Source organism: Garra rufa, chromosome 18 (genome assembly GCF_049309525.1).
Source record: "Garra rufa chromosome 18, GarRuf1.0, whole genome shotgun sequence".
Lineage (NCBI taxonomy): Eukaryota > Metazoa > Chordata > Actinopteri > Cypriniformes > Cyprinidae > Garra > Garra rufa.
The window spans coordinates 21,544,631-21,569,486 of NC_133378.1; the positions used below are offsets into that span (position 1 = coordinate 21,544,631).

The following is a 24,856-nucleotide window of genomic DNA, read 5'->3' on the forward strand; positions in this document are numbered from 1 at the left end:
CTTCCTGGAACCAGCGACGCTTCCGGTCACATGCCAAAACAAAGCGCTTTCTACCTACGTCATTGGGGTAAATGGTCGTCATGTGACATCTAGCGTTTGGGGGGCAATCTGATAGTACATTAATTACTGCTGGGCTGTTCAGTGATGACGCAAATATGGGGTCTTGAGTAATTAGATACAGTAATAAAGCGCCAGACGATATCAGATTGATCTATTTTTGTGCGCAGTCATATCGTTTTCGATGGTGCAGTTCCGGTTTCATACATGCGGGGGCGGAAGAGACGCGTACAGTGGCGGCAAGTGATGTTCAACTTCAACAAGGTGGCCAAATGATAACATTTCGAGGTAAGAATGCTTTGTAAACGACGACTACTATTTATATATATATAACCGGGTTACTGTGTAGTATAATATTTGTTTATTACACAAACTAATTTCCAACAAGCGGGAAATTCAGACAACATACAGTTTAACTTAAGACTAAAGTAACATTGTTTAAAAAATTACGTAAAACTGATTTTAATATATCACAAAACAGTAGCAAATAAAAACAGTAGCAAATGCGTTTAAAAAAATATTTATTTACAGTTGAGGTCAAAAGTTTTCATACACCTTGCAGAATGTGCAAAATGTAAATTATTTTACCAAAATAAGAAGGATCATATACAATGCATGTTATTTTTATGTAGTACTTACCTGAATAAGATATTTCATATATATATATATATATATATATATATATATATATATATATATATATATATATATATATATATAGTCCACAAGAGAAAATAATAGTTGAATTTATACATTTTTGAATTTATAAAAATGAATTTATAAAAATTGAGAATTCAGAAGTTTAAACACAAAATATTAATAATACTGTGTTGTTACCTGATTTTTTGTTGTTGTTGTTGTTGTTGTTGTTGTTTTTTGTTTTTGTGATAGTTGTTCATGAGTCCCTTGTTTGTCCTGAACAGTTAAAAAAAATCTTTCCGGTCCCACAAATTCTTTGGGGTTTTCATCATTTTTCCAACAATGACTTATGACTTTGAGTGAGCATTTGAACTTTCTGTAATAGTTGCATATGAATCCCTCAGTTGTGCTCAGTGTGAAAATATGGATCTCAAAATCAAAGGGTTCGAATACGCAAAAATGCTGAAAAACCAAAGAATTTGTGGATTTTTCGGAAGAACAGCGGGCAGTTTAATGGTTTAGGACAAACAAGGGACTCATGAACAACTATCACTAAACAAAAACAAAAAACACAGCTGTGGATCATTCAGGTAACAACATAGAATTAAGAATAAAGCGTATGTAAACTTTTGAACTGGGTAATTTTTATAAATACAACTATTATTTTCTCTTGTGGACTAGATGTAAAAGTCTTTTATGTGAAATAACTTATTCAGGTCAGTACTAAATAAAAAATAACATGCATTTTGTATGATCCCTCTCATTTTGGTAAAATAACATTTTGCAGATTCTGCAAGGTGTATGTAAACTTTTGACCTTAACTACATAATGTATTTAATATTATAAAAAAATATGAATAATGATTTAATAGAATACACACACACACACACACACACACACACACACACATGTTGGGTTTACATGTTTTATGGGGACATTCCATAGGCGTAATGGTTTTTATACTGTACAAACCGTACTTTCTATCGCCCTACACCTACCCTACACCTAAACCTAGCCCTCACAGGAGATTGTGCATACTTTTACTTCATCCAAAAAACTCATTGTGCATGATTTATAAGCCTGTTTCCTCATGGGGACCTAAGAAATGTCCCCACAATGTCAAAATCTACTGGTATTCCTATCCTTGTGGGGACATTTGGTCCCCACAACGTGATGAATACCAGGTACACACATACACACACACACACACACACACACACACACACACACACACACACAGTATATTATATATAATATAGTACAGTAATATTTTTTTTGTATGATGTAAAATGATGATGTAATGTAAGCTTCATTAAACAATTTACATTATTATTCAAGTTAAGTTAGTTCAAGAAATTTTTATTACACTCCAATCATTTATATTCTTTATTAACCTCTCAGCCATACTGCTTATAGTAATACCCACACACAATTATGTATACAAATGTTTCTCTGGACCACAAAACCAGTCTTAAATAGCACAGGTATATTTGTAGCAATAGCCAAAAATACATTGTATGGGTCAAAATTATCAATGTTTCTTTTAAGTGAAAGATCATGTTCCATGAAGATATTTTGTAAATTTTCCACCGTAAATATATCAAAACTTAAATATTGATTAGTAATATGCATTGCTAAGAACTTCATTTGGACAAACTTAAAGGCGATTTTCTCAGTATTTAAAATTCTTGCACCCTCAGATTCCTGATTTTCAAATATTTGTATCTCGACCAAATATTGTCCTATCTTAAACCATACCATCAATAGAAAGCTTTTTTATTCAGTTTTCAGATTATGTATAAATCTTAGTTTCAAAAAATGGACCCTTATGACTGGTTTTGTGGTCCAGGGTCACAAATGTATTATTAAATTCACTGTGCAGGGTATCATATTTAATAATCATTAAATTTATCTCATTTATCTCTTCTGTTAAGCAGCAGCGTGTTCATGCATCTCTAATTACTAAACCTCACTACAGCAATTCCATGAATTCATTAGATCTGACAAAATGCACTAAGCGGTGTAATCCATGCAGACCATATATCTAGTGTAATCCCCCAGCTATACCAGGCTTTAGGGTTAGGAACAACCGTAGGGGTTGTTGTTCCATCCTCCCTTCATGCATTTCAGGGGCAAGTATAAGGACTGTTTGCCATATATCTTGAGATGAAATGCACCACTCTTCTGAGCACATAAAATAACAATAATCCCAGCACATGTGGAGCTCTGCACCCCCCTGGCTGGTCGTGTGCATTCACATAATCCCAGCCTGCCTACAATAGCATAGAAGGCCATCTGTTCAGCTCATAGCCCTTTAAAACCTCACATCTGGATAGTGGAGTGGGGCCAGTGGTCTTTCTCTCTCTTTTAGTCTATATCTCTTTTTTTCCCCTCCCATATGAAGTTCACAATTGCGATGACATATTCTGTCACTTTGTGTTCAATCATGCATTATAGAGATTCTTGATATCACATATGTCTGTCTCTTTCGAAGGTAATGTTCTACAGAATAAACAAGTGTATAATCTAACCTGAATATAACTGTATGTAACATACCTTTATCAGACAGTGCTTCTCAACTAGTTTTGCTTCAGAATAGATTTTACATTGGACATCAAATGGTAGTTTTTACAAAACCTGTATGAAAAAAACTAAATTCAAATTATAATACACTACAAGTTGTGAACAGTAAGATTTTTAATGTGTTTTTTTTTTTTTTTTTTTGAAGAAGAAGAAGTCTCTTCTGCTCACCAAGCCTGCATTTATTTGATCCAAAGTACAGCAAAAACAGTACAATTTTCAAATATTTTTTTTTACAATTTAAACCAACAGTTTTCTATTTGAATATATTTTAAAATGTAATTTATTCCTGTGATTTCAAAACTGAATTTTTAGCATCATTACTCCAGTCACATGATCCTTCAGAAATCATTCTAATATGCTGATTTGCTATTATTATAAATTTTTAAAACATTTTTTTCAGGATTCTTTGATGAACAGAAAGATCTAAAGATCAGTCTGTTTTTGGGGAAAGAAGTTATAGAAATTAATACTTTTATTTAGCATAGATACTTTAAATAAAATGATGATAAAGACATTTATAATGTTAAAAAAAAATTATATTTCAGATGAATGCTGTTCTTCTGAACTTTCTATTCATCAAAGAAACCTGAAAAAATTCTGCTTAGCTGTTTTCAACATAATAATAATGTTTTTGAGCAGCAAATCAGAATATTAGAACGGTTTCGGATCATGTGACTGGAGTAATGATGCTAAAAATCAAGAGGCAAGAAAGTACATTTTTTATTTCATAATACATTTTGGGTAAATGCAAATTTTTTCTCAAATGTATTTGTATAATTATATATAAATTATATATAAGAAAATATAGGCAACTAAAATTTCTAAAAATATATATATTTCTGAAAATAAATTTTAAATCTATTTTAGACATTTTCCCCTTTTTTTGTATATTTTTAATCAATTTAAAATATATCTGAAAATATATCTGCTTTTTGGAAAATAAATATAATTTTCCAAAAAAAACAACCACTTAAGTTTTTAAAATTACAATGAAATTAGGCAACAGCGAGGATTCGAATGCAAGTTGTTCTTGTTGGGAGGTTCATTTGTCTATTATACCAAGTCATATGTAGACAAATTGACTAACTTGTCTAGTTAGTTCATTTGTCTATGCTAGTTGTATTTATTATTTGCATTTTGCATTGTCTATTTTCTCTGATTTGAACAGCTACTGCTCCAAACCATTATAACGTGGCAAATATATTTTATACTTAGCAATGCTTTTTGAAACCTCTACAACGAACACAATGTGTTTTCCCTTTTAACCACCATTGACAGGCTTTCATACTGTAATCACACTCACCACTGTAAACTAACCAGCATCGGTGTCAGACACAGGATGCAGGGTCATGCTGTTCTTGTTTTCAGGGATCTTGGTTTCGTTCTCAGGTCTTAGTCCACCACTGGATAATGAGTGGACAGTTGGAGGATCAGTTTCATTTGCCCTGAATGTAAAACAATCTTGCCCCCTGTCCAAGTAAACAAGCCTCGACACATACCGTCATACCAGACACATGCCTTCATGCTGTTGTAACTTTTTACCCTCACCATTTACTCACCTTGAAAACTTAAGTGATAGGAAATTATTTATTGAAGTTCTAGTGTTTCACAACGTTAAAATGTTTTCAAAGGCACAGTATGTAACTTTTGCTGCTAGAAGGGCACATATTGAAAACAAACATAGGCATAGTATGCGATGCTGACGTCATGATTGAGTGTGGAATCATGGGAGTTATCGTCTACATCCCCACAGCTGATGCGATCCAACTGGACTCTGGAAGAAATCATGTTAATGGATGAGTTAACGTATTAAAAATTTATTAATGTCACTTTAGTATAAAGCATGGTGGTGCTGAAATCCGTTGAAGCGAAACTGCCCGCTGAAACGATTGCTAATGAGAGATGAGCGTGACATGATTGTAAAACAAAAAAACTTTTATTATGCCATAGTCGACCACTTCTGCACCTTCCCTTTATTGCATATATGGGGTAAAACAGTGCTGTTTTATCATACTGAACACATATGAGTGTGTTAAAAGTTCTAATGCTACTCTAGTTCTAGTGCGTTTGTCACCTGTCTAATAAAACACTTAAACATATTAAAACGTCCTGTGTTTTCTACAAAAATGGAAATCGAGGGTGCATGACGTCACTGGCAGGTGACGCACTGACAAGGGATAAAAAAAAAAAAACATTAGTTAAAATTGCTTATTTCTCTGGATTTAAACAGTCTTGGGAAAATTTGGGATACTGTACAGTTGAGGTCAAAAGTTTACACCCCCCTTTCAGAATCTCCAAAATGTTAATTATTTTACCAAAATAAGAGGGATCATACAAAACGCATGTTATTGTTTATTTATTTAGAACTGACCTGAATAAGATATTTCACAAAAAAATATGTTTACATGTAGTCCACAAGAGAAAATGGTAGTTAAATTTATAAAAATGATCCCGTTCAAAAGTTTACATCCCCTTCATTCCTAACACTGTGTTGTTACCTGAATGGTCCACAGCTGTGCTTTTTTGTTTAGTGATAGTTGTTCATGAGTCCCTTGTTTGTCCTGAACAGTTAAACTGCCAGCTGTTCTTCAGAAAAATTCTTCAGGTCCCACAAATTCTTTGGTTTTCCAATAACTATGATTTTGAGATCCATCTTTTTACACTGAGGACAACTGAGAAACTCATTTGCAACTATTACAGAAGGTTCAAACGCCCACTGACGCTTCAGAAGCAAAAAAACGTGCTTTAAGATTTGGGGGGTAAAAACTTTTTAAATATAAAGATCAGGGTAAATTTAATTTATTTTCTCTCCTGGGAAGCACGTAATTATCTTCTGTAGCTTCTGATGGGCAGTACTACATGAAAAAAATATATATTTAGGCAAAATAAGAAAAATGGAAAAATGTACATCCATCTCCATACTGTTCAAAAGTTTTCATCCATGACTCTGAATGCATAGTTTTTCTTTCTGGATTGTCAGTGAGCATTTGAACCTTCTGTAATAGTTGCATATGAGTCCCTTAGTTGTCCTCAGTGTGAAAAGATAAATCTCAAAATCATACGGTCATTGCTGGAAAGGGAAAGCCAAGGAATTTGTGGGACCCGATCATTCAGGTAATAACACAGTATTAGAATCAAGTGTATGAAATTTTTGAACAAGGTAATTTTTATAAGTTAAACTATTATTTTCTCTTATGGACTATATGTAAACATATTTTATGTAAAATATCTTATTCAGTTCAGTACTAAATAAAAAATAATAGCATTTTGTATGAACCCTCTTATTTTGGTAAAATAATGAACATTTTTCAAATTCTGGAAAGGGGGATGTAAACTTTTGACCTCAACTGTTTTAGTGGTTTTTGTATATTTTATTAAAAAATGTCTTTAATCTTACATATTATGCCTTTAAAACATATAATGTCTTATGACTTTGCATTAATATTTAATGTTCTTATTTATTTTCTAGAAAACGTACATCCAAATCATACTAAGGAAAGGAGTGAATGGTAAGGAAAGAAGCAGAAATGTTAGTTTCAAAACATGCTATAAATCAAGTCAATTTAAAGGATAGAAAAGTCAGTGAGAAACGGCAAGAGACGGAGAAACTTGATTAGTCAAATATTTCAAACCCATCCTCAGTAGTGGTGTCTGAATTCAACTCAACTGGCCCACAGACACGTAACCATAGCAACAACAAGATCTGAATGCTGAAGAATCGTAGCCTTATTTTTGCCAAATTCTTACCTCTGTCTCATTCAACTTTTCACCTAGAAAATGAGCTGGCAAAATGAGCACAAATAAGCATTGTGTGCTTTCCATCTTCTCTCATCTGCATCTAACGGGATTGTTTGTGGAATCCACAACCCTCTGTCACATGTTTTCATCTGTCGTCTGTTAAATTTATGACCCTGAGTAAAACGCAAACAACACTGTTGCTAAGTCATGGATATCTCCCAACCATATATTAAGCTCAATTTTAAAAGCTTTCATCAAGACAAAAACCTCCTCCAGCATCAACCTAAAACACTGAATTCTATGTGCAGTAGAAGCAAAATGAAGTTACATAAAGGCACTGCATTTGCTCTATTGTTTGTTTTGCACTTTGAGAGCTTTCAGGGCTTTCCAGGTCAAAGGAAAAGAAGGAATGATACAGCATGTCACTGCCTGCACCTGCAGGAACCTACTGTTATTTTCATGAGATCGTGGCAGAAAGCAAAACCGCTTCATCTGGTTACAATATGGTCTAAGATAATGTGACCAGTTTTCTTGTTTAGAGATAAATGTAATAATTATTTGAGTAAAACATGAAATAAAATGAAAAGTGTAGTTAAATAATATAATATAATATAATATAATATAATATAATATTATAACAATTAATATATAAAATGTTTAAGAAATGATAGGGTCAGAAATTACCTTTTCCATTAAGGGGCAATATTCCCCCTGGAATTGAGTTCCAGAGTATTTTTTTTTTTACATTTGTGAGGCAATTTTTTTCAAATTTTATCAAATACTTTGTCACAGCTCTGTCTGTCATTGGTTTCACCCATTGTCTTCCCCTGCCATTCTGTTGTCATTTGGTTTAGCCCTCATCACCGTCATCTGTTACACCTGTCCTTGTAATGATTGGTCATCTGTGTCACCTGTGTTTGATAATTAGTTTGCCTTTATAAGTCTGTCTTTGAGTTTAGTCTTTTGTCGGTCTTTAACGTTTTGATGTGTGTGAAAGCTCTTCGTGTTCCTGCCTTGTTCCTCTTGGAGAATTATATTAAATATATTGTATTAGTGAATATCGTCTATCGTCTCGTCTAGTCCTGCATACACCCGTGACAGGAAGACCGACCCAGAACAGTTTACCCGGCACCTTTCCCTGCGTTTCTTTTCCGTTTTTTTTGTATCAGTGTTTAGTTTATTTTTTATTTTATTTTTTCCCCCGTCATGGATGATCCCGCCGTCCTCATCCTCCTCCTGAAGCAGGGGAACCGCTCTCTCGAGGACCACACCAGAGACTTCATATTCCTCGCCCCGTTAACGCACTACCCGGACAGTTGCCTATGCACGTTCTTCCGCGTTGGACTTAATGATAACATCAAGAGGCAGCTGTCCGGGGAGGGTCCTCGAGAGAGCATCGCCGGATACATCGAGTGGGTGCTGGCGTCCAGTGGATCTCCCTGGACTGTCGGCTTCGTCGAGGAGGACGTCAGCCCCACTCATGACCCAGAACCCAGCCAAACATCACCCCGACATGCGGAGTTACAGCCCGAGCCCACCGCAGATGGAGTGCCAGAGCCAAGAGCGACAGAGCCTAACCCATCTGACCAGGTGCGAGAGCCGGCATCAACATCCGTGACGGTGGATTGTCTCGTGGAGCAAGAGAGGGCGATAGAGAGCCCTGCCCACTGCACCACCGCTGAGGGTGAGCTTGGATCTAATTCTGGGGATTTAATAGACTTCTTCTCGGATCTTGCCCAAGATAACTCATGTGACTTAATAGACCTTTTCTCTGAGCCACTGACCTGCATAGACTTCCCTCCCACCCGCCCTTGTCTGTCTGAATCTGCCTGGTCCCCGCTGGTTCCGCCCAGCCGTCCTGAGTCCCTGCTGGTTCCGCCCAGCCGTCCTGAGTCCCCGCTGGTTCCGCCCAGCTACCCAAAGTCTCCCAGGTCAGCAGTCAGTCCCCCAGCTCACCCTCAGCCCACCACCTGTGCAGTGGGCTCGCCGTGGGACTGCCAGCTTCCATCGGCGTCTTGGCTGGAGGATCCCTCAGCTCCGCCTCCAGCCTCCGAGTCCAGGACTCCGCCTCGGCCCTTCGACCCCGCGGTTCCACCACGGCTCTCGACGCCCTCCTCTTCACCGTCGCCCGTCGATCCACCAGCTCCACCGGGCTCCATCGTCTTTCCGGCTCCGCCCTGGTCAGTCGTCACCCCATCGGCTCCTCAGGACTCTGCTCCTCCGGCTGTGCCTCGTCGCGCCGTCCCACCGGCTCCTTGGGACTCCTCCTTCCTGCGGGCACAGCCTCCATCCTCTGTCGCTCCGGCTCCGCCGCGGATCTCCGGGACTCCGCCTCCGCCTCGGGCGCCAGAGCCTGTTCCACCTTGGCCCTCCGGATCCTCGGCGTCACCCTGGATCATCGGCTCTCCGTCTTCGCCTCGGGCTCCTTCTCCATCTGCTCCGCCTCTGTCGGTCGGCCCCATGGAGTCGGCACGCCTTCGTCCACCATGGTTCCTCCCTCCGTCAGCTCCACAGTGGGCCGTCATCATGGCTGTGGTCTGGGTCTGTTCCTCCTGCTTCAGGTCCCTCCTGTTTCCTCCCTGGCTCCTCCCACCTTCGTCGCCCCCCTGGACTCTGACTTTGTTTGTTGTCCCCCTCCAGGGGTGCCGTCCTCCGCCCAAGCCTCCTCCCTCATGGACTCTGTTTTTCCGCCCCTCTCGTTTTTTCCACGGCGCGAGGACGCGCCTTTCCGGAGGGGGGCGTAATGTCACAGCTCTGTCTGTCATTGGTTTCACCCATTGTCTTCCCCTGCCATTCTGTTGTCATTTGGTTTAGCCCTCATCACCGTCATCTGTTACACCTGTCCTTGTAATGATTGGTCATCTGTGTCACCTGTGTTTGATAATTAGTTTGCCTTTATAAGTCTGTCTTTGAGTTTAGTCTTTTGTCGGTCTTTAACGTTTTGATGTGTGTGAAAGCTCTTCGTGTTCCTGCCTTGTTCCTCTTGGAGAATTATATTAAATATATTGTATTAGTGAATATCGTCTCGTCTAGTCCTGCATACACCCGTGACATACTTAACTGTACCCAATTACTTTAATCTATATTATAAATTGTTGTCAATAACAACAGATTGTTTAAAACTGTATATAAATTATACATGTAAAAAACAGGAGCTCACAGGGCTGCAAAATTATTATTGTAGATTATTGGTCTTTATATTTTAATAATGATTATTTATATCGATATAGAAAACAATATAAAAACGTATTTGTTTTGTGTCTGCGTTTTAGAGACAAATATGTCGGTTCATGACGCTGGCCTAGCGCAAGTTATGCATAAACTACCATTATAATCACTTAAGCTACAAAATTAATCTTTCATTTACGTCGTATCTCTACTGTTTTGTTTATGATAAGGGAATTCGCGATCGCGTATCACGAGAACGCGCAATGAATCAACACAGCTTTCACCGCCCAATAAACACACAACGTTGCCTCAACGTAGCCAACCTTTTAGCAACGTTGTAACAACATGGCCAAAAGGTTGTTGGTTCTACGTTGTGTTGTCAGGTTGTTACTACGTTGTCACAATGTTGCCATTCTACTACGGTTCAGGGCCATCTCTGAAAGTTGTGCTTAGGCTGTCTGGACCATAGATATATATACGTAGATACCCCATTGGACCGCTCCAAGCACGTAGATGCGTCCGCCATTTTGGAACGGTCCACTTGACGTCATTCACCATACTGTAGGTTCGCAGACCAACGGCTGTTCAGGACTGTGGCATTTCAAATATTCAGTGGTTACTATGGTGATTTACATAGATCTATGGGTGAATGACGTCAAGTGGACCGCTGCAAAATGACGGACGGCTTACGTATAAAGGCCCATAGAAACAGTCACTAATGAGGCATCTACGTATATATATCTATGGTCTGGACAGAGCCATATAAAAAGAGAGTTGCGACACGCTTTGATCTCGCCGCCGCACGGTCACGTGGTTCATGGAGCTCTCAATAGTTCCAAATAGCTCCGCGCTGTCAATGTGTTTGAATGGAGTTAAATAGGATAGACAGCAGTTTTACTATATTTGCAGCAATTTCGAGTAATTATTAACACATAATGTGCATTGACTGTGTATTGATAACTTCTCTGAATACGCTTTACAATCGCATTTTATTCTGGGGAGTGATAAAGAGACATAATTAATATGTTCTCATACTCTTTGGCAGTCAAATGTGACCAAACAGCTTAAGTGTAACTTTTATTCAATTAAATAACTGTAATATAAATAGTTAAGTTCTATTTAGTAAATATTTTGAGGAGTTTTTTTTTTTGTACTTAATATGTGCAATAATGATCCTGACCATTTAAAAGATAACATTTTCTAATATAGTATTTAGATTACAGTTAGTGTAATATTTAAGGTTAAATACATCTGCATGTGTATTTGGACATGATCAAACACTCTTTTTTTATACAGTATGTTTCGATTTAATGATTTAATGTTAAATTTAAAAAAAAAGGAATTTACTCTTGTTTTATGATATTCAAATATACAACATAAGTGAATATTATAAAAGGCAAGCAAAAATGGCATTTAACATAATAGAAAAGATGAAAATAATGTTTAAAAAAACACAAGGCAACGAATTGCATTCAGCATACATTTTTATCGTGTTTCTTGAATGCAGTCTTTACTGAAACTCATTCAACCTCCTACAGGGAGAGAAAGATTGCAGAAAGACTAAAACCATAAAAATATGACAACTAGTATCTGGTTATGGTCGCTATTACGGTGTTTCTCACGTTATCCAGCTGCATTTACAGTTTAACTGTTTATTTTTTAACGATAAACATTAACTATAACACACTTCATAAAACACCACTATTGGCCAGTTTTTCGAGAGGTCAACTGATGCGTTAAAATGTAAAGAAATGCAGTAATTTCTTTAATATACTTGCGACTGTGCTTGAGAAGCGCTGAAATGAATGGGCTTCAATGGAGGAGCTATTGGTTGTTTGGAACTATTGACCGCTCCATCACACGCTTTACTTCCGCATTCCTCAGTTCCTATGGAAGCCTATGGGAGTGTCGCAACTCTCTTTTTATATGGCTCTGGGTCTGGACAACCACTGTACGACATTTACTCGTCACTGTTCCGAAGCGCTTTTTAAATTTTAACAGACCGTTGGGCCGTTATTATTCTTCAAGCCAGGATAACGTCATGTGAGTATTGCTTTTTGATTTCTCTCAGATAAATATAAATATCCAAACAAATCCTTTAATTTTCGTGTCCAATGAGACATTTATTTATTTATTTTCTGTTAATGGAACAGAATATCTGATAATTCACATACCGAGTGTGAGTTTGCGGTCGGGAGTTAATGCGATCTATATTTCTTTCAGTATTCAGATGTCCTTCCTGGTGTTTGGTGTTGACCTGTGCCTGTCTACTGGATTCTGCGTTTGCCTCTGCCCTCTGGATTTGTTCATCTTTCTCGCACTCTTTTCTCCCTACCGCCTGCCTTTGACGATCACCTGGCCTCCGTATTCTCCATCCAGAGTCCGCCTCATCGGCCGGTGACCGCTGTTTTGTTGTTTTACTTTTGTTTAATAAACGTTCTCAGATGCCTTTGCTTTTTATTTGTAATTTAATATAATTGAACTAACTGACTTAATATATTTACATACGTAAAATATAATCTATATTGCATTTTCCTCCAAATACCTAACGTACTTATCCTTGATATGTATGAAATGTTTGGTTTGAAATAAAGTTTGATTATATGAATTTGTATGGCATTTTTACTCAAAGTTTTATTCAAAGTTTATTCAAAGATGTTAAGTCAAAAAGAACAATATTATTGGACGATTTTTAATATTAAACCGTATTTAAAAGATTTATAAACCTATCCCGTGCCTGATATAACACGCAGAATAGGCAATATTTATAATCTGGCATGAAAAAATACATGTAGTAAAAACGTCGCCTCCTGGTTGATGAATGTCGCCCAACAACGTTGCCACAGCCTTTTCGAGTTACATTTCCACGTTGTTACAACGTTGCGAGCACGTAGACGGCGACGTTGCCATTATAAAAATGGAACGTTGCACAGACGTCGCCACAACGTAAATGTGTTTGCTGGGCGTGTCCTAACCACACGCGACGCGACAAGATTCCAGCGACAAGCAATTTACATTTACATACATTTATTCACTTAGCAGACGCTTTTATCCAAAGCGACTTACAATTGGGAATACAATAAGTGATTCATCCTAAAACAGATCAACATAGGAAGTGCTCAAAAATACCATATATCAGGCGTTGTTTGACTGTACATACCAGACGCGACGCGACAGCGCGACGTGACAGAATCACAGCCATTCAGAAGTGCACTCAACGAAATGGACAGATTATCTAATTCCTAAATATTAAACCTTTTTTAGATTATTAAAACTACATACTGTGACTGATACCATCTTTGACATGGAAAACACCTGCTGGTTCGTACTGAGTTCGCCGTTTTAACGTATATGTTTGCTTAAATATATTTTTAAAATCTGAGTCTGTTGTTGCTTTCAGTATGGCTATAAATATCACACAATATGATGTTCAAACTCACATTAGACACTTTTAACATTGAATAAAGCACATAATCAGTACCTGAGATTATCACTGTCATAGGTTTTAATGTAGTTGACTCAGCCGGCTAGGCAGGACAAAAACTCATAATTTCATGGAAAAAATACCTTTAATCGCGTGTCGCGGCGTCGCGTCGTGTGTGCGTTATCAGCGCTGACTAATCTAAGAACCTGTGATTGGTACGTTTTCAGTGCTGACTAATGTAAGCGTCTCTAATTGGCTAAAGCATTCCTAAGTTCAACGGAAACGCGTTTGATTGGTTATAAGGCTCAACGCTGCACAAAACAGAGTGTAAACTTAATCTGATGCAGTGTAAGCGAACCAAATGTAATTCCGCGAATTGACACTACTTTAATCGAGATAGATGCAATACATTGTTTAATTTTGTTTTGTCTTGAATTTATAGGGAATTTTAGTTCAGTTTGGTGGCATTTTTGCCACAAGAATTGGGCTCAGGTACAATATTTGTGGAAAAAATAAGATTAAGACATAATAATTGATGTTTTTAAACACTTTGGCGTCAATGTTTATTTAGTCATAACATATAGTAAAAAGGAAATAATGTTACGAGACAGAATTGACATAAAATGAAGGACAAAAAGTTCCCTTTTAATTTACCCTTTAAAATACCTTGTTTGAGTACTTGATATACAGTATATAATTGCGATCCTTCTGAAACTACAGCAAGCGTATTAAGAGTATGCATAACATTTATGAAGTTGTCGATAACCAAACACCTCATGATATTTATAACAAAACCAAATTGATTGGTGTTTTGAAACGTTTACATGAAAAACATGTACAGTATGTCACAATGTATACTCACTTTATGTTAATTCTTTGGTGATATGTGCCATTATGATTTATGAAAAATGGCTTACAGTATGGCTCACTGGGATTGTGTGCAATATGTCGTCTGTACTTTAAAGTGCAAGTAGCTAAACCTTAATAAAACCGAGCAAGATTTGTGTACACAATACCAAAAATAACTTATGTAGAAAATACTAATTAACTTGCACATTTCCATAAAAAGACTAGTGTTGCTATTTGATGTCAAAATATAATGCTGATCGCTTTTGAATACGGGGCATGAGATCTGCATTTTCAGGAACAGTTTTAGTCTTAAGGCTCAATTCGATCATTGGTGTTCAAGTATAAAAACACGATGCTCTATTGAAGCATCAAGGATGAACATTGTGTTACAATGGGCCTAATTCAGGGTTCTTTTGTCATGGAAATAAGGTTTTTCACCTCTTTATCAAACCCTTTGGCTTCCACTGTGTGGTGCATTATGGGTAATTTGTAATCTCCTCTATTCTGTCCAATAAGTCCCCTCAGTCCTCTGCCTCCTCTTCATCTGTCCTTTTGGATTTGAGACGCTGGAAACAGTGGATAGTGGAGGCCAGAAAGAAACTGGCGATAATGGCTGCCACTGAAATACAAATCCCAGAAAAAATCACTATAAGGTAATCAGTGAGCGTCAGCAGTCCCCGACACTCACGGAAACTGTCCTCAGAAAGCACGCTAAGGGGCACCTGCCGCCCGTCTCCTGGAAGAGAGCACTCCATACCCTCTAACCCTAGAATAGAGAAAGACAGAGAAGGGAACAGTTATTATTAAACATATATACAGAATAGAAGATTGGACTCAGAATAGACCTTGTGGTGTATAGAAATTTTAATTCTGTCATTACTTACTCAGCCTAATGTCGTTACAAAACCGTAAGACCTTCGTTCATCTTCAGAACACAAATTTAAATAATTTTGATGAAATCCAAGAGCTTTCTGACCCTGCATAGACAGCAATGCAACTGACACGTTCAAGGGCCAGAAAGGTAGTAAGGACATTGTTAAAATAGTCCATGTGACATCAGTGGTTCAACCGCAATGATACAAAGCTACAAGAATACTTTTTGAGCGCAAGGGAAAAAACTGACTTTATTCAATAGTTTCTTCTCTTCTGTGTCAGTCTTTGATGTAGAACATCCATCTCTCTTAGTTCATCATCTGTATATTCTGGTTTGAATAAGTAAGGCTAGGCAAAAAAATTGCAAGTCATCCTCTGTTGAAATCTTCAAACATCCTTTGAAGACTGTTTTATGTACAGTGTGCATCTTCATCTGCTTCGATTGACACGTAAGAGAAGACATTTTTGAATCAAGTCATTATTTTAGTTTTCTCTGCGCATAAAAAGTATTCTCATAACATCACTGATGTCACATGGACTATTTTAATGATGTCCTTTTTACCTTTCTAGGCCTTGAACGTGTCAGTTATGTTGCTGTCTATGTAAGGTCAGAAGGCTCTCAGATTTCATCAAAAATATCTTAATTTGTGTTCTGAAGGTCTTACAGGTTTGAATGACCTGAAGGTGAGTACAGTAACTAATGACAAAATTTTCATTTTTAGGTGAACTATTCTTTTAACTTCACTGTGTTTTTGGACTACAGTTTGAGTTCTAAAAAGATAAAGTATATTTTCATAGTACATCGAACTTTTATGTAAAAAAAAAAAAAAAACTTTAAAAATGTGATTTCTCATTATCTGAGCTCTTAGAAATGCCTTGATAAAGAGGGCAGTGAATCTTTTGGTGAAGAGTCCATGGAACATTCAGTTTAGTCTCTCATGACCAGTGTCCAGTTACCGGACTTGTATGAGTTTCCGAACCAGCTCACATGTCAGGTCACTAATGTCACAACCATCCTCAGCTGCACAATATCATGAACATTTAAACAAAGTACCCTCTTTCAGCTTTTTTTTTTAAAGTAGCAACAAATTAAGCATATTACACATTATATGATAAAATATGACACTGGACCACAAAACCAGTCTTAAGTGGATATATTTGTAGCAATAGCCAAAAATACTTCACTGTATGGGTGAAAATTATCGATTTTTCTTTTATGCCAAAAATCATTAGGATATTAAGTAAAAGTTATGTTCCATTAAGATATTTTGTACATTTCCTACCATAAATATATCAAAACTTATTTTTTGATTAGTAATATCCATTGCTAAGAACTTCATTTGGACAACTTTAAAGGTGATTTTCTCAATATTTAGATGTTTTTGCACCCTCAAATTCCATACAGTTGTATGTCTGCCAAATATTGTCCTATCCTAACAAACCATACATCAATGGAAAGCTCAATTATTCAGCTTTTAACTCTAAACCAATATGACTGGTCAAGAGGTCCAGGCTACAAATGATAAACCAATCTGCACAAAAACGCACAAAAGTATGTATACATATGGGCTAAATTATGAAACATTTCAGGTACATGGTGCCGTTCAATAAAGCACAGATACTACAGTACTTCAAAGTGTAAATATACTACTGTTACTCAAATTAATCAAAAATGCAGTAAAAATAGTATCTTTGTTTCCACAAAAAAAATCAAGCAGAACAATTGTTTTGAACAATGATAATTAATGTTTCTTGAACAGCAAATCAGCACATTAGAATAATTTCAGAAAGTTCACGTGATGCTAAAGAGTAATAACTGCTAAAAATTCACAGGAATAAATTACATTTTAAAATATATTTAAATAGAACAGTTATTTTAGACGATTTTATCTATTTTTGCTGTATTTTAATAAAATAAATACTGTGCATACTTTTGTAAGTACACATAACTACTTAAATTGAAAGTTCAACTGTTTTTTCCCCCCTATTAGGCCTATGTATTTTTTATTTCACTGTCTGTTCCAGTTTATATTTCCCATTTAATTTCTTTGTGTCCAGCTCTTTAAAGGCCATTTGATGGTCACACATCCAGACAGCGTATCGCTTCAAAGGATAATAAATGAGCAAGCGGACTTCATTAACACACACAAAACTAAAGGCTATACACTCCAACTGAACATGTGCACTAGCACTCAGTGCCATTACATTCAAGTGCCTTTCTGATGGCGGAGCTACACCTATAAGCTTGTTTTCCAAATTCAAGCTTGATTCACGCTGAAAAACAAAATGAGTAGGAATTATTATTAAATAAAATTTTACAGAATTACAGAAATAACCATATTAGAATCAGTATACAGAAATATGCCTTAATACAGCATAGTGGTATTATCAAATATTCGTATGTAGCAATAAAACCAAGCTGCAGCTATGACTCAGAAAACTCATGTTACATAACAGGAAGATAAGATGTGAGATGGGATGCTTTCCAATTTTGATAGTTTTTTTTCTCTTTCTCTTTATGGGAAAACATTTGTGAAATATTCCTCGTCGGTGTGTATTTTGATTTTCACAGAGGGAGGTTTAATCTCCTTTCAGCCGTGTGATCAGTGGACACCAGATGACAGATTTGAAGCGGAACATCGCCTACGTAATACAGCCACGCTGACAGACAGACACAACAGAGCGGCAGAGCTCCAGAGCCCCATCTCTTCTCTAATTGCATTCACGCTCAAAACCCCTAGTGATTTCGTCTAGCCTTTGTGCTTTAGTAAAGAGAAACTAGTATTTTTGAGTGAAAATAATAAGAAACTACATTCTCATAAATATTCTCACGCTCATAATGTCATAACACAATGCCACCATGTTTCTTCATGTCATTGGCCAAAGTCAGTTGACATCATCATCAAACGTGTGAGGCAGTAAGTGCGAGTGAGTCACTCCATCCAGAAGGGGTTTTCCACATGCAGGGGATTCAGTGACCTCAGCCTCCTTTGTTGGGTCTGTCACGTGGCTGTTCCCTCATCTAATGTTTTACCACGCAAGAACGATCCCCCCCAGAGCAAAAAACGCAAATCGCCAACACGCGCGCACATGCTTTTACCCATTTAGAAAATTCTCACAGTGGCCACAAGCTCAGTGTCGTCTAGCCTGCTGTCGCCACATATGTGTAACACGAGGAAGACACTGTCATGTTCTTATGTTTGCATCAGTGAATTGAATCAGAGCTGCGCCATTGTAGTGTAACACAGCTGAAAATATGAATGTCATTACCATATTCAGATTACGCTGAATTCATTCAATACATTTGAATACAATTCATCCTGTTACAGAGCACATGTATTATCTTGTGGTGAATATGTGGCTTGTTGGCATTAATCGTGATTTGACGCGGTAACCTCTCGGGCTCTGTCTGTTGACCTTTGAGGGTTGTTTAAATAGTGGTGTGTGCGGCTGTCACATATACATACGTCACTTCACATGCTTTGCTTACGTACTCAACATTGTATTTGGTGGAAATCCTGGTTCTTGCCCTTGAAAGACTCGATATCCAATTACCGGGCAACTGAAAGTGTGCCAAAAGTGTGCTATCATCAGTATCAGATTCAATGTTGGGTTGAATAATGGATGTAACGTGTTCATCCATACCCAAGTGCCAGAATTACAACGCCGTAAGAGAGTTTAAACTAGTGGCCTTTGGACTATCTAAATTAAAGACTACATTATTGTGGATTTTAATACAGTATTTAAAATACTGTGTGTCGTTTTCATTTCTTGAGTTGGAATTAAAACAATCCAGGGCTCTATGCTTACTTTTCTTTTTAAGAGCACTTGTGCTCCTAACTTAAAAAGTTTAGGAGCACAGGCAAAATTTCTGGAGCACCTTCTAGTCACTAATCAAAAATTTACCAAAGGTTTTTACCTTTGTAATGGCATTGTTTCGCAACTTTATTAAAGGAACACTCCACTTTTTTTGGAAATAGGTTAATTCTCCAACTCCCCCCCGAGTTAATAAGTTGATTTTTTACCGTTTTGAAATCCATTCAGCCGTTCTCCTGTTCTGGCGATATCACTTTTAGCATAGCTTAGCATAGATCATTGAATCCTATTAGACCAATAGCACAATATAACTGCAGAAGAGTCAAGTTTTAAATAGGACAAATACTGAAATTCATTGATTATTTTTGAACGTGATGCTATTGGTCTAATAGGATTCAATGATCTATGCTAAGCTATGCTAAAAGTGATATCGCCAGAACAGGAGAACGGCTGAATGGATTTCAAAACGGTAAAACTCAACTTATTAACTCGGGGGGGAGTTGGAGAATGAGCCTATTTCCAAAAAAAGTGGAGTGTTCCTTTAAAAGTCATCCTTTATGTTAATTTTTTAAGCTTTTTAAAATTTCTAATTAAAACAACAGAATAAGAACAAGTAGAATAAGAATAAGTTACCAATCAAATAAAATCAGTATGGACAAATTTGTACTACAGAGGTGGCACAGAAGAACACAAAAGTGGCTTGTGGTGTATTTTCATATGTATATTTTCATATTCATAAATTCAGATTAATGTTGAGATTAATGTTTTAAAGATAAAATTTTAAATACAGAAATTTTAAATGGTAAAAAATATACTTTAAAAATGAAACTAAATCTGCCAGTAGGTGGTGGCATTTCACTGATTGAATTACTGATTCATATGCTTCATTTGATTCGTTTGAACGGCTCATTCAGGAATAAAGCAAGTGACTGTCTTTATGAATGAGAAATTGAGTCATTGACTCACTAGATTAGTTTAAAAAAGCACGTTCATTCAACGAAACAACGCTGTGTTTGAATGGAGATGCGCAGCAGCTCAACTGTGACTTGTTTCAGACTATTTTTGACAACGAAATAGAGCAAAATCAGGCAATAGTGTTATAGTCAGAAAACATAAGTCAACTTTGTTTATTTAACTGTATTAAATCAATATCTCATTTACAAACTCCCTTGAAAATCATTAAAGCCGTCACTCGTCTTAGTTCATCGCGATCTCACAAAGTTCCATCATAATCAACAAAGCTCTCTACACTGCTCAATGAATCTCTTATTTGCGCTCTCTCTACATTTTGTGTTATAAAAGGTGTTATAACGATTTTTTATCACAGTTCTGACTTCAAATGTCTGTTAAGTGGCGCTATAACTGTAATGCTTTGTGATGTTTTAAAATAACGTACCATCTGCACTACACCTAAACCTACCCAATAATATGAACAAATACGAATGTGATGTAAAAACACAATCGTAAGTGCAAACATGCTGCTTAAGCTTGTTTTTCCATCTCTCATCTTTCAGCTCTTTCATTGTGAGTCATATTTTGCTTGGGATTTGTACTAGGGGTGTGCAATATATATCGTCTGTGATAATATAGTAATTGTGTTGTTTTAACGATGCATAAATGGATTGCATAAATACTAGATATCTGAAATGTCTAAAACATTTTGACACATTCTAAACAATTTGGACTGATTTGGTTCTTCTCTGCATTTGTTCATCAAAACTAAATGTAATTATATTGAATTTAAATGAACATAAATGTATTATATAATTATCTTCAAGATTTAATAGTAAACTCAATTTATATCTTCTTAATGATCCACAATTAAACATAAGAAGTAATGTTCATAAAAGACTGTGCAAGGTCTATAGGCTGCAAACATTTGTAAATGGGTGAAAGGGTGTTGTTTACAAATACAGCTGACCTTCTTTGTCTCTGTTGACGGAGGAACAAACATCCTGTTCATGTTAAATGAATGGGTACAGTTAACATTATTACACTGAAAACAGACTGTAATTAAATTATGATGTGATTTAGAAGTTACAATGGAAAAAATACAATACAGTCAGATATGATCTCAGTCTCTTGCCTCAAATCATAAGCTACAAAAATAGTCAAACTTCAAATGTCTGAGGATTAGGCAAACCTTTCGCTTAATATGAAGTTTCATCCAATCAGGAAGATTCACACCTATGACGATGACTATGATAAGGAATGTTTCTCATATTCTGTTAAAAATATGTGAAGTATATATATCAGGTTTCAAAATCATAGTATTTGGTTGGGGTTTTAACAGTAAAAATGTTACATTTTACATGTTTGGTACTGCACAAACAAAGAGAATTTGTTTAAAGGTATATAAATGTGCAACCAAAATCAAAACTCATTTTTTTTTATATTCCTAACTTGCAAGTTGCAACCTAATGTTACATTAGTCTCTCAAACAGACACATTGAGAGAAAAGTGACTGTGCTTCTAAAGGACAGTGAGGACCATGCATATATTTTTGATGTAGCAACTTGACCTTAACCTTGAACTAGTGGTAAGTGACCTAATGACCAGCGGATACTGTATCCAGGAGAGCATATTTACTTCAGTTCCTTCCTTTAGTTACCACTCAAATTAATGTCAACAAAGAGGACAAGACATGAAACAAAATTAGGGAACATGTTGTGTGGCATATGTTTCATGAATTATGCACAAGAATATTTTGCATATTCCAGTGACCACCTACAGAGTGTCGACATCTTTGTCTTGGTTTGAAAATAATCTCATGCATTATTTAGCTAAACACAAGATGCATCTTCAGATAACATCATGCTAATGTAATGAGTCAGAATAGTTCAGTCTTAGTTGTAAGCGACCAATGGGTTTTTTAGCACCTGTATCCCCAAATAATCAGTCCACCCTTATGAAAGTAGATCTTAAGCAACAACACTTCTCACCCCAGTGTTACTGACCCTTTGGATCTTTCACAGGTGAACCACCACAGACTGTGAGGGATTCAAAAGGTTTGAAAAAAATTATGACATCTTTTAATGCAGATCAGGAAAGCAAGATTTAAGCAGCTTACCAGTTGGGAGCTTGTGACGATTCTCCAATAGCCACAGAAAGAGTTTGGCAAAGTTGCAATTGCACACCCAGGGGTTCCCTTCAAGGCGTATCACCCGCAAAGAAGGTAACTCACTCAACACCTCGACGTCCAGGCCTGAGAGGGCATTCCTCTCCAGCTCGACCTCTCTCAAGGAGGTGAGGCCCGCAAAGGCATCCTTGCTGACCATATTCAGATACGGATTGTTCCCCAGTCGTAGCTTGATCAAACTCCGGGACTCCCCGAAAGTTCCTGAGGGGATCTCAGTCAAGTTGTTGCTCCCCAGATCCAGATAGACCAGTCTGGAGGAAGTGCTCAGAGTTCCAGGCTCCAGCCTTGTTAGGGAGTTATTCCTCAGATCCAGGTAGACCAAATCACTGTAGAGAACCAGGAAATCAGAAGGGATCCAGGGAATCCAGTTGTTAGACAGAAGGAGTCTCCGTACGTCCAAAGGGATGGAGTCTGGAAGATGGGTGAGTCCTTGACCTGTGCAGTCCACGGTGTGATGGTCTGGACACAAGCAGTTGGATGGGCAGTTGTACCCCCAAGTTAACAAGGTAGAGGACAGCAAGGCAAGGAAAGGCTGAAGCCAGCGAACACATGAGAACATTGTCAAGAGGATGCGAGGTGAAGGGGAGATTGGGGGGATTACGAGAGGGAGGTTTGGAGAGGGGTAGAGGAGAGGGGATGGGGTACAGGGTCAGGGGGCGAGATACTAGGAAAGGGGACAGGGGTGCATCTGGAGATGACAGGAGTCAGGGTTGTCGCGAAGGCATCTTTCCTTGTCTCCTAGATTGCAATCTACAAAGGCTCGAGCAGCAGCAAGCGGCTACAAAGACACGGAGCTCTGTTTTCCACGAGATCATGTAGCAGGCAGTGTGGGTCGTGTGGCAGCCCGCTGGCTCTGAGCATGAAAGGGGAGGAGAGACAGCGATCGAGAGAATGTGGGGAAGAGAGAGAGAGTACCCAATGCAAGGGATTAGCAGAGAGGTAAACAGAGACGAGTGAACCAGAGACTGGGAAGCGCTGGGGGCATGGAGAGGAGAGGGGAGGGGAGTGTGACGACGGAAGGGGAGGTGTAGCCCACTCGGTTTACCCACAGTCGAAAGGGAATTCTGATTCTTTAATTCAAATGTACACTATGTGCTAATCAGTAGCTTGGTCCAAACGCTTCTGCCCTTGATTGTGTGCCAGCTGAATCGTGCCCATATCACATTTGACCCAAGACTGTTGTTGCAAGTTTTCTTCCATGCCGAATAAACGGCTAATGACTTGTTGGCAATGGTTCTCACATTTGGCTTCTTTTCCTTTGTCCTCCGATTCAGTCGGCGTAGTCTCTGATTTTATATTCTGGCTCCATTGCCATGGTGATGGATGTGACGATTAACATGGGGCTGTGTGCATACAGATTACTGCCCTGAAAGTGAGAGATGGTGACTGTGAATAACTGTGTGAACCTCAGCGGAGAAGATACAAATCAGAAATTGCATGCAAAACCTTCCGAACTCGTCACAGCTGCACAACTCAATCAACCCTTTCAAAAAGTCCACATTTCATACAAATCGAGAGGAATATGAAAAGATTTTAACAGTACCTCTTCTCCAGTGTGCTCACGAAAGCGGCCATTACTCATCGCTCTTCCAGCTGTTGTTGTTTATTTTCATCGCTCTGTGTTCTGAATTCATGTTTACTCCTGTGCTGCTGTAAATCTCTAGGCAAGTAGAACACATGCTGTGACCACAGACAGCTTTCCTCTTACATCACACGCACTGGAGAATAGCATGTCACTGACCAATGGAATTACACAATACTCCCATAGGTCATATTGTAACCTTGACCTTTCTGGCAGGCATCAACAGACTTGCCTTTGACCTTTTTCGTGTGGCACATCTTTGAAAAATACCAACTTGAAATGTTACTTCCTCCGGTGTCCCTGTAAAAGAAACAAATGTCAGCTTCATTAGTGCAAACGAGGGTAGGTACAGGATATCTTCTCAGTAGGGCATTTGGCAGTGTCAGAAAAGCCGTGCAGATTTTCCATTCACAATTAAAGTCTGGTGCATGAATAAATGATAAATATCATGAGCAACATACTGCTTGACACAGTTGGGTTGTGGATGGGACACAACAGGAAAGGACACTAACAAAAGCTACTTGCGTGGCGTGCAAAACAAAGAAACAACGATAACTTTGTGTGCCTTGCTTTGGCAGGGTTTAGTTGGTTCTTTTACAGAGCCAAACTATTCATCGTCGAGGAGTGTGCATGACAGGGCTTAGTAGAGAAGATCATCCAGCTCGGATTTTCTCACCAGGGTCTTTAAAGAGAAACATGAGATAATCCCACATACACATTCAGACATGGCAAGAAGACCATGTGCCAGCACCCCTAAAAAAGAACACCTGTCAGCCTCGGCTGAGGACATGGTGACACACTTTCCTTCCAGGTGCATTCTGCGCCCTCACTCTGGATGATCCTCACCAACACACCCGAGAGCAAGATACTGTCACCCTACTGAACCTTTGCGATGTTGAGACAACTGGCCATAAAAAGCACTGATAGTCACAAAATATGAATGTCTCGGAAACTAGGACACCCACTTGAATGCACAGCATCAAAGTCC

The 24,856-nt window shown here is 37.8% G+C and overlaps 1 protein-coding gene across 1 annotated transcript; it reads right to left on the bottom strand.

Moving 5' to 3' along the window:
* Positions 1-14,222: 14,222 nt before the first annotated feature.
* lrrc38a (leucine rich repeat containing 38a) lies at positions 14,223-24,151 on the bottom strand. Its single transcript, XM_073823577.1, has 3 exons — positions 23,830-24,151; positions 22,218-23,652; positions 14,223-15,224 (listed from the first exon to the last, which is right to left on the bottom strand). Exons 2-3 carry the CDS (start codon positions 22,843-22,845, stop codon positions 14,980-14,982), a joined length of 873 nt encoding a protein of 290 aa, XP_073679678.1. The 5' UTR covers positions 22,846-23,652; positions 23,830-24,151; the 3' UTR covers positions 14,223-14,979.
* Between the last annotated feature and the right edge of the window lie 705 nt (positions 24,152-24,856).

What these genes read in the sequence shown, in the direction of transcription:
- lrrc38a (XM_073823577.1), bottom strand. Translation starts at nt 22,845, where the DNA reads ATGTTCTCATGTGTTCGCTGGCTTCAGCCTTTCCTTGCCTTGCTGTCC. An exon ending in TCGTCACAAGCTCCCAACTG is followed by an intron (nt 15,225 to 22,217) that starts GTAAGCTGCTTA and finishes TCTCTATTCTAG; the next exon opens with GGTTAGAGGGTATGGAGTGC.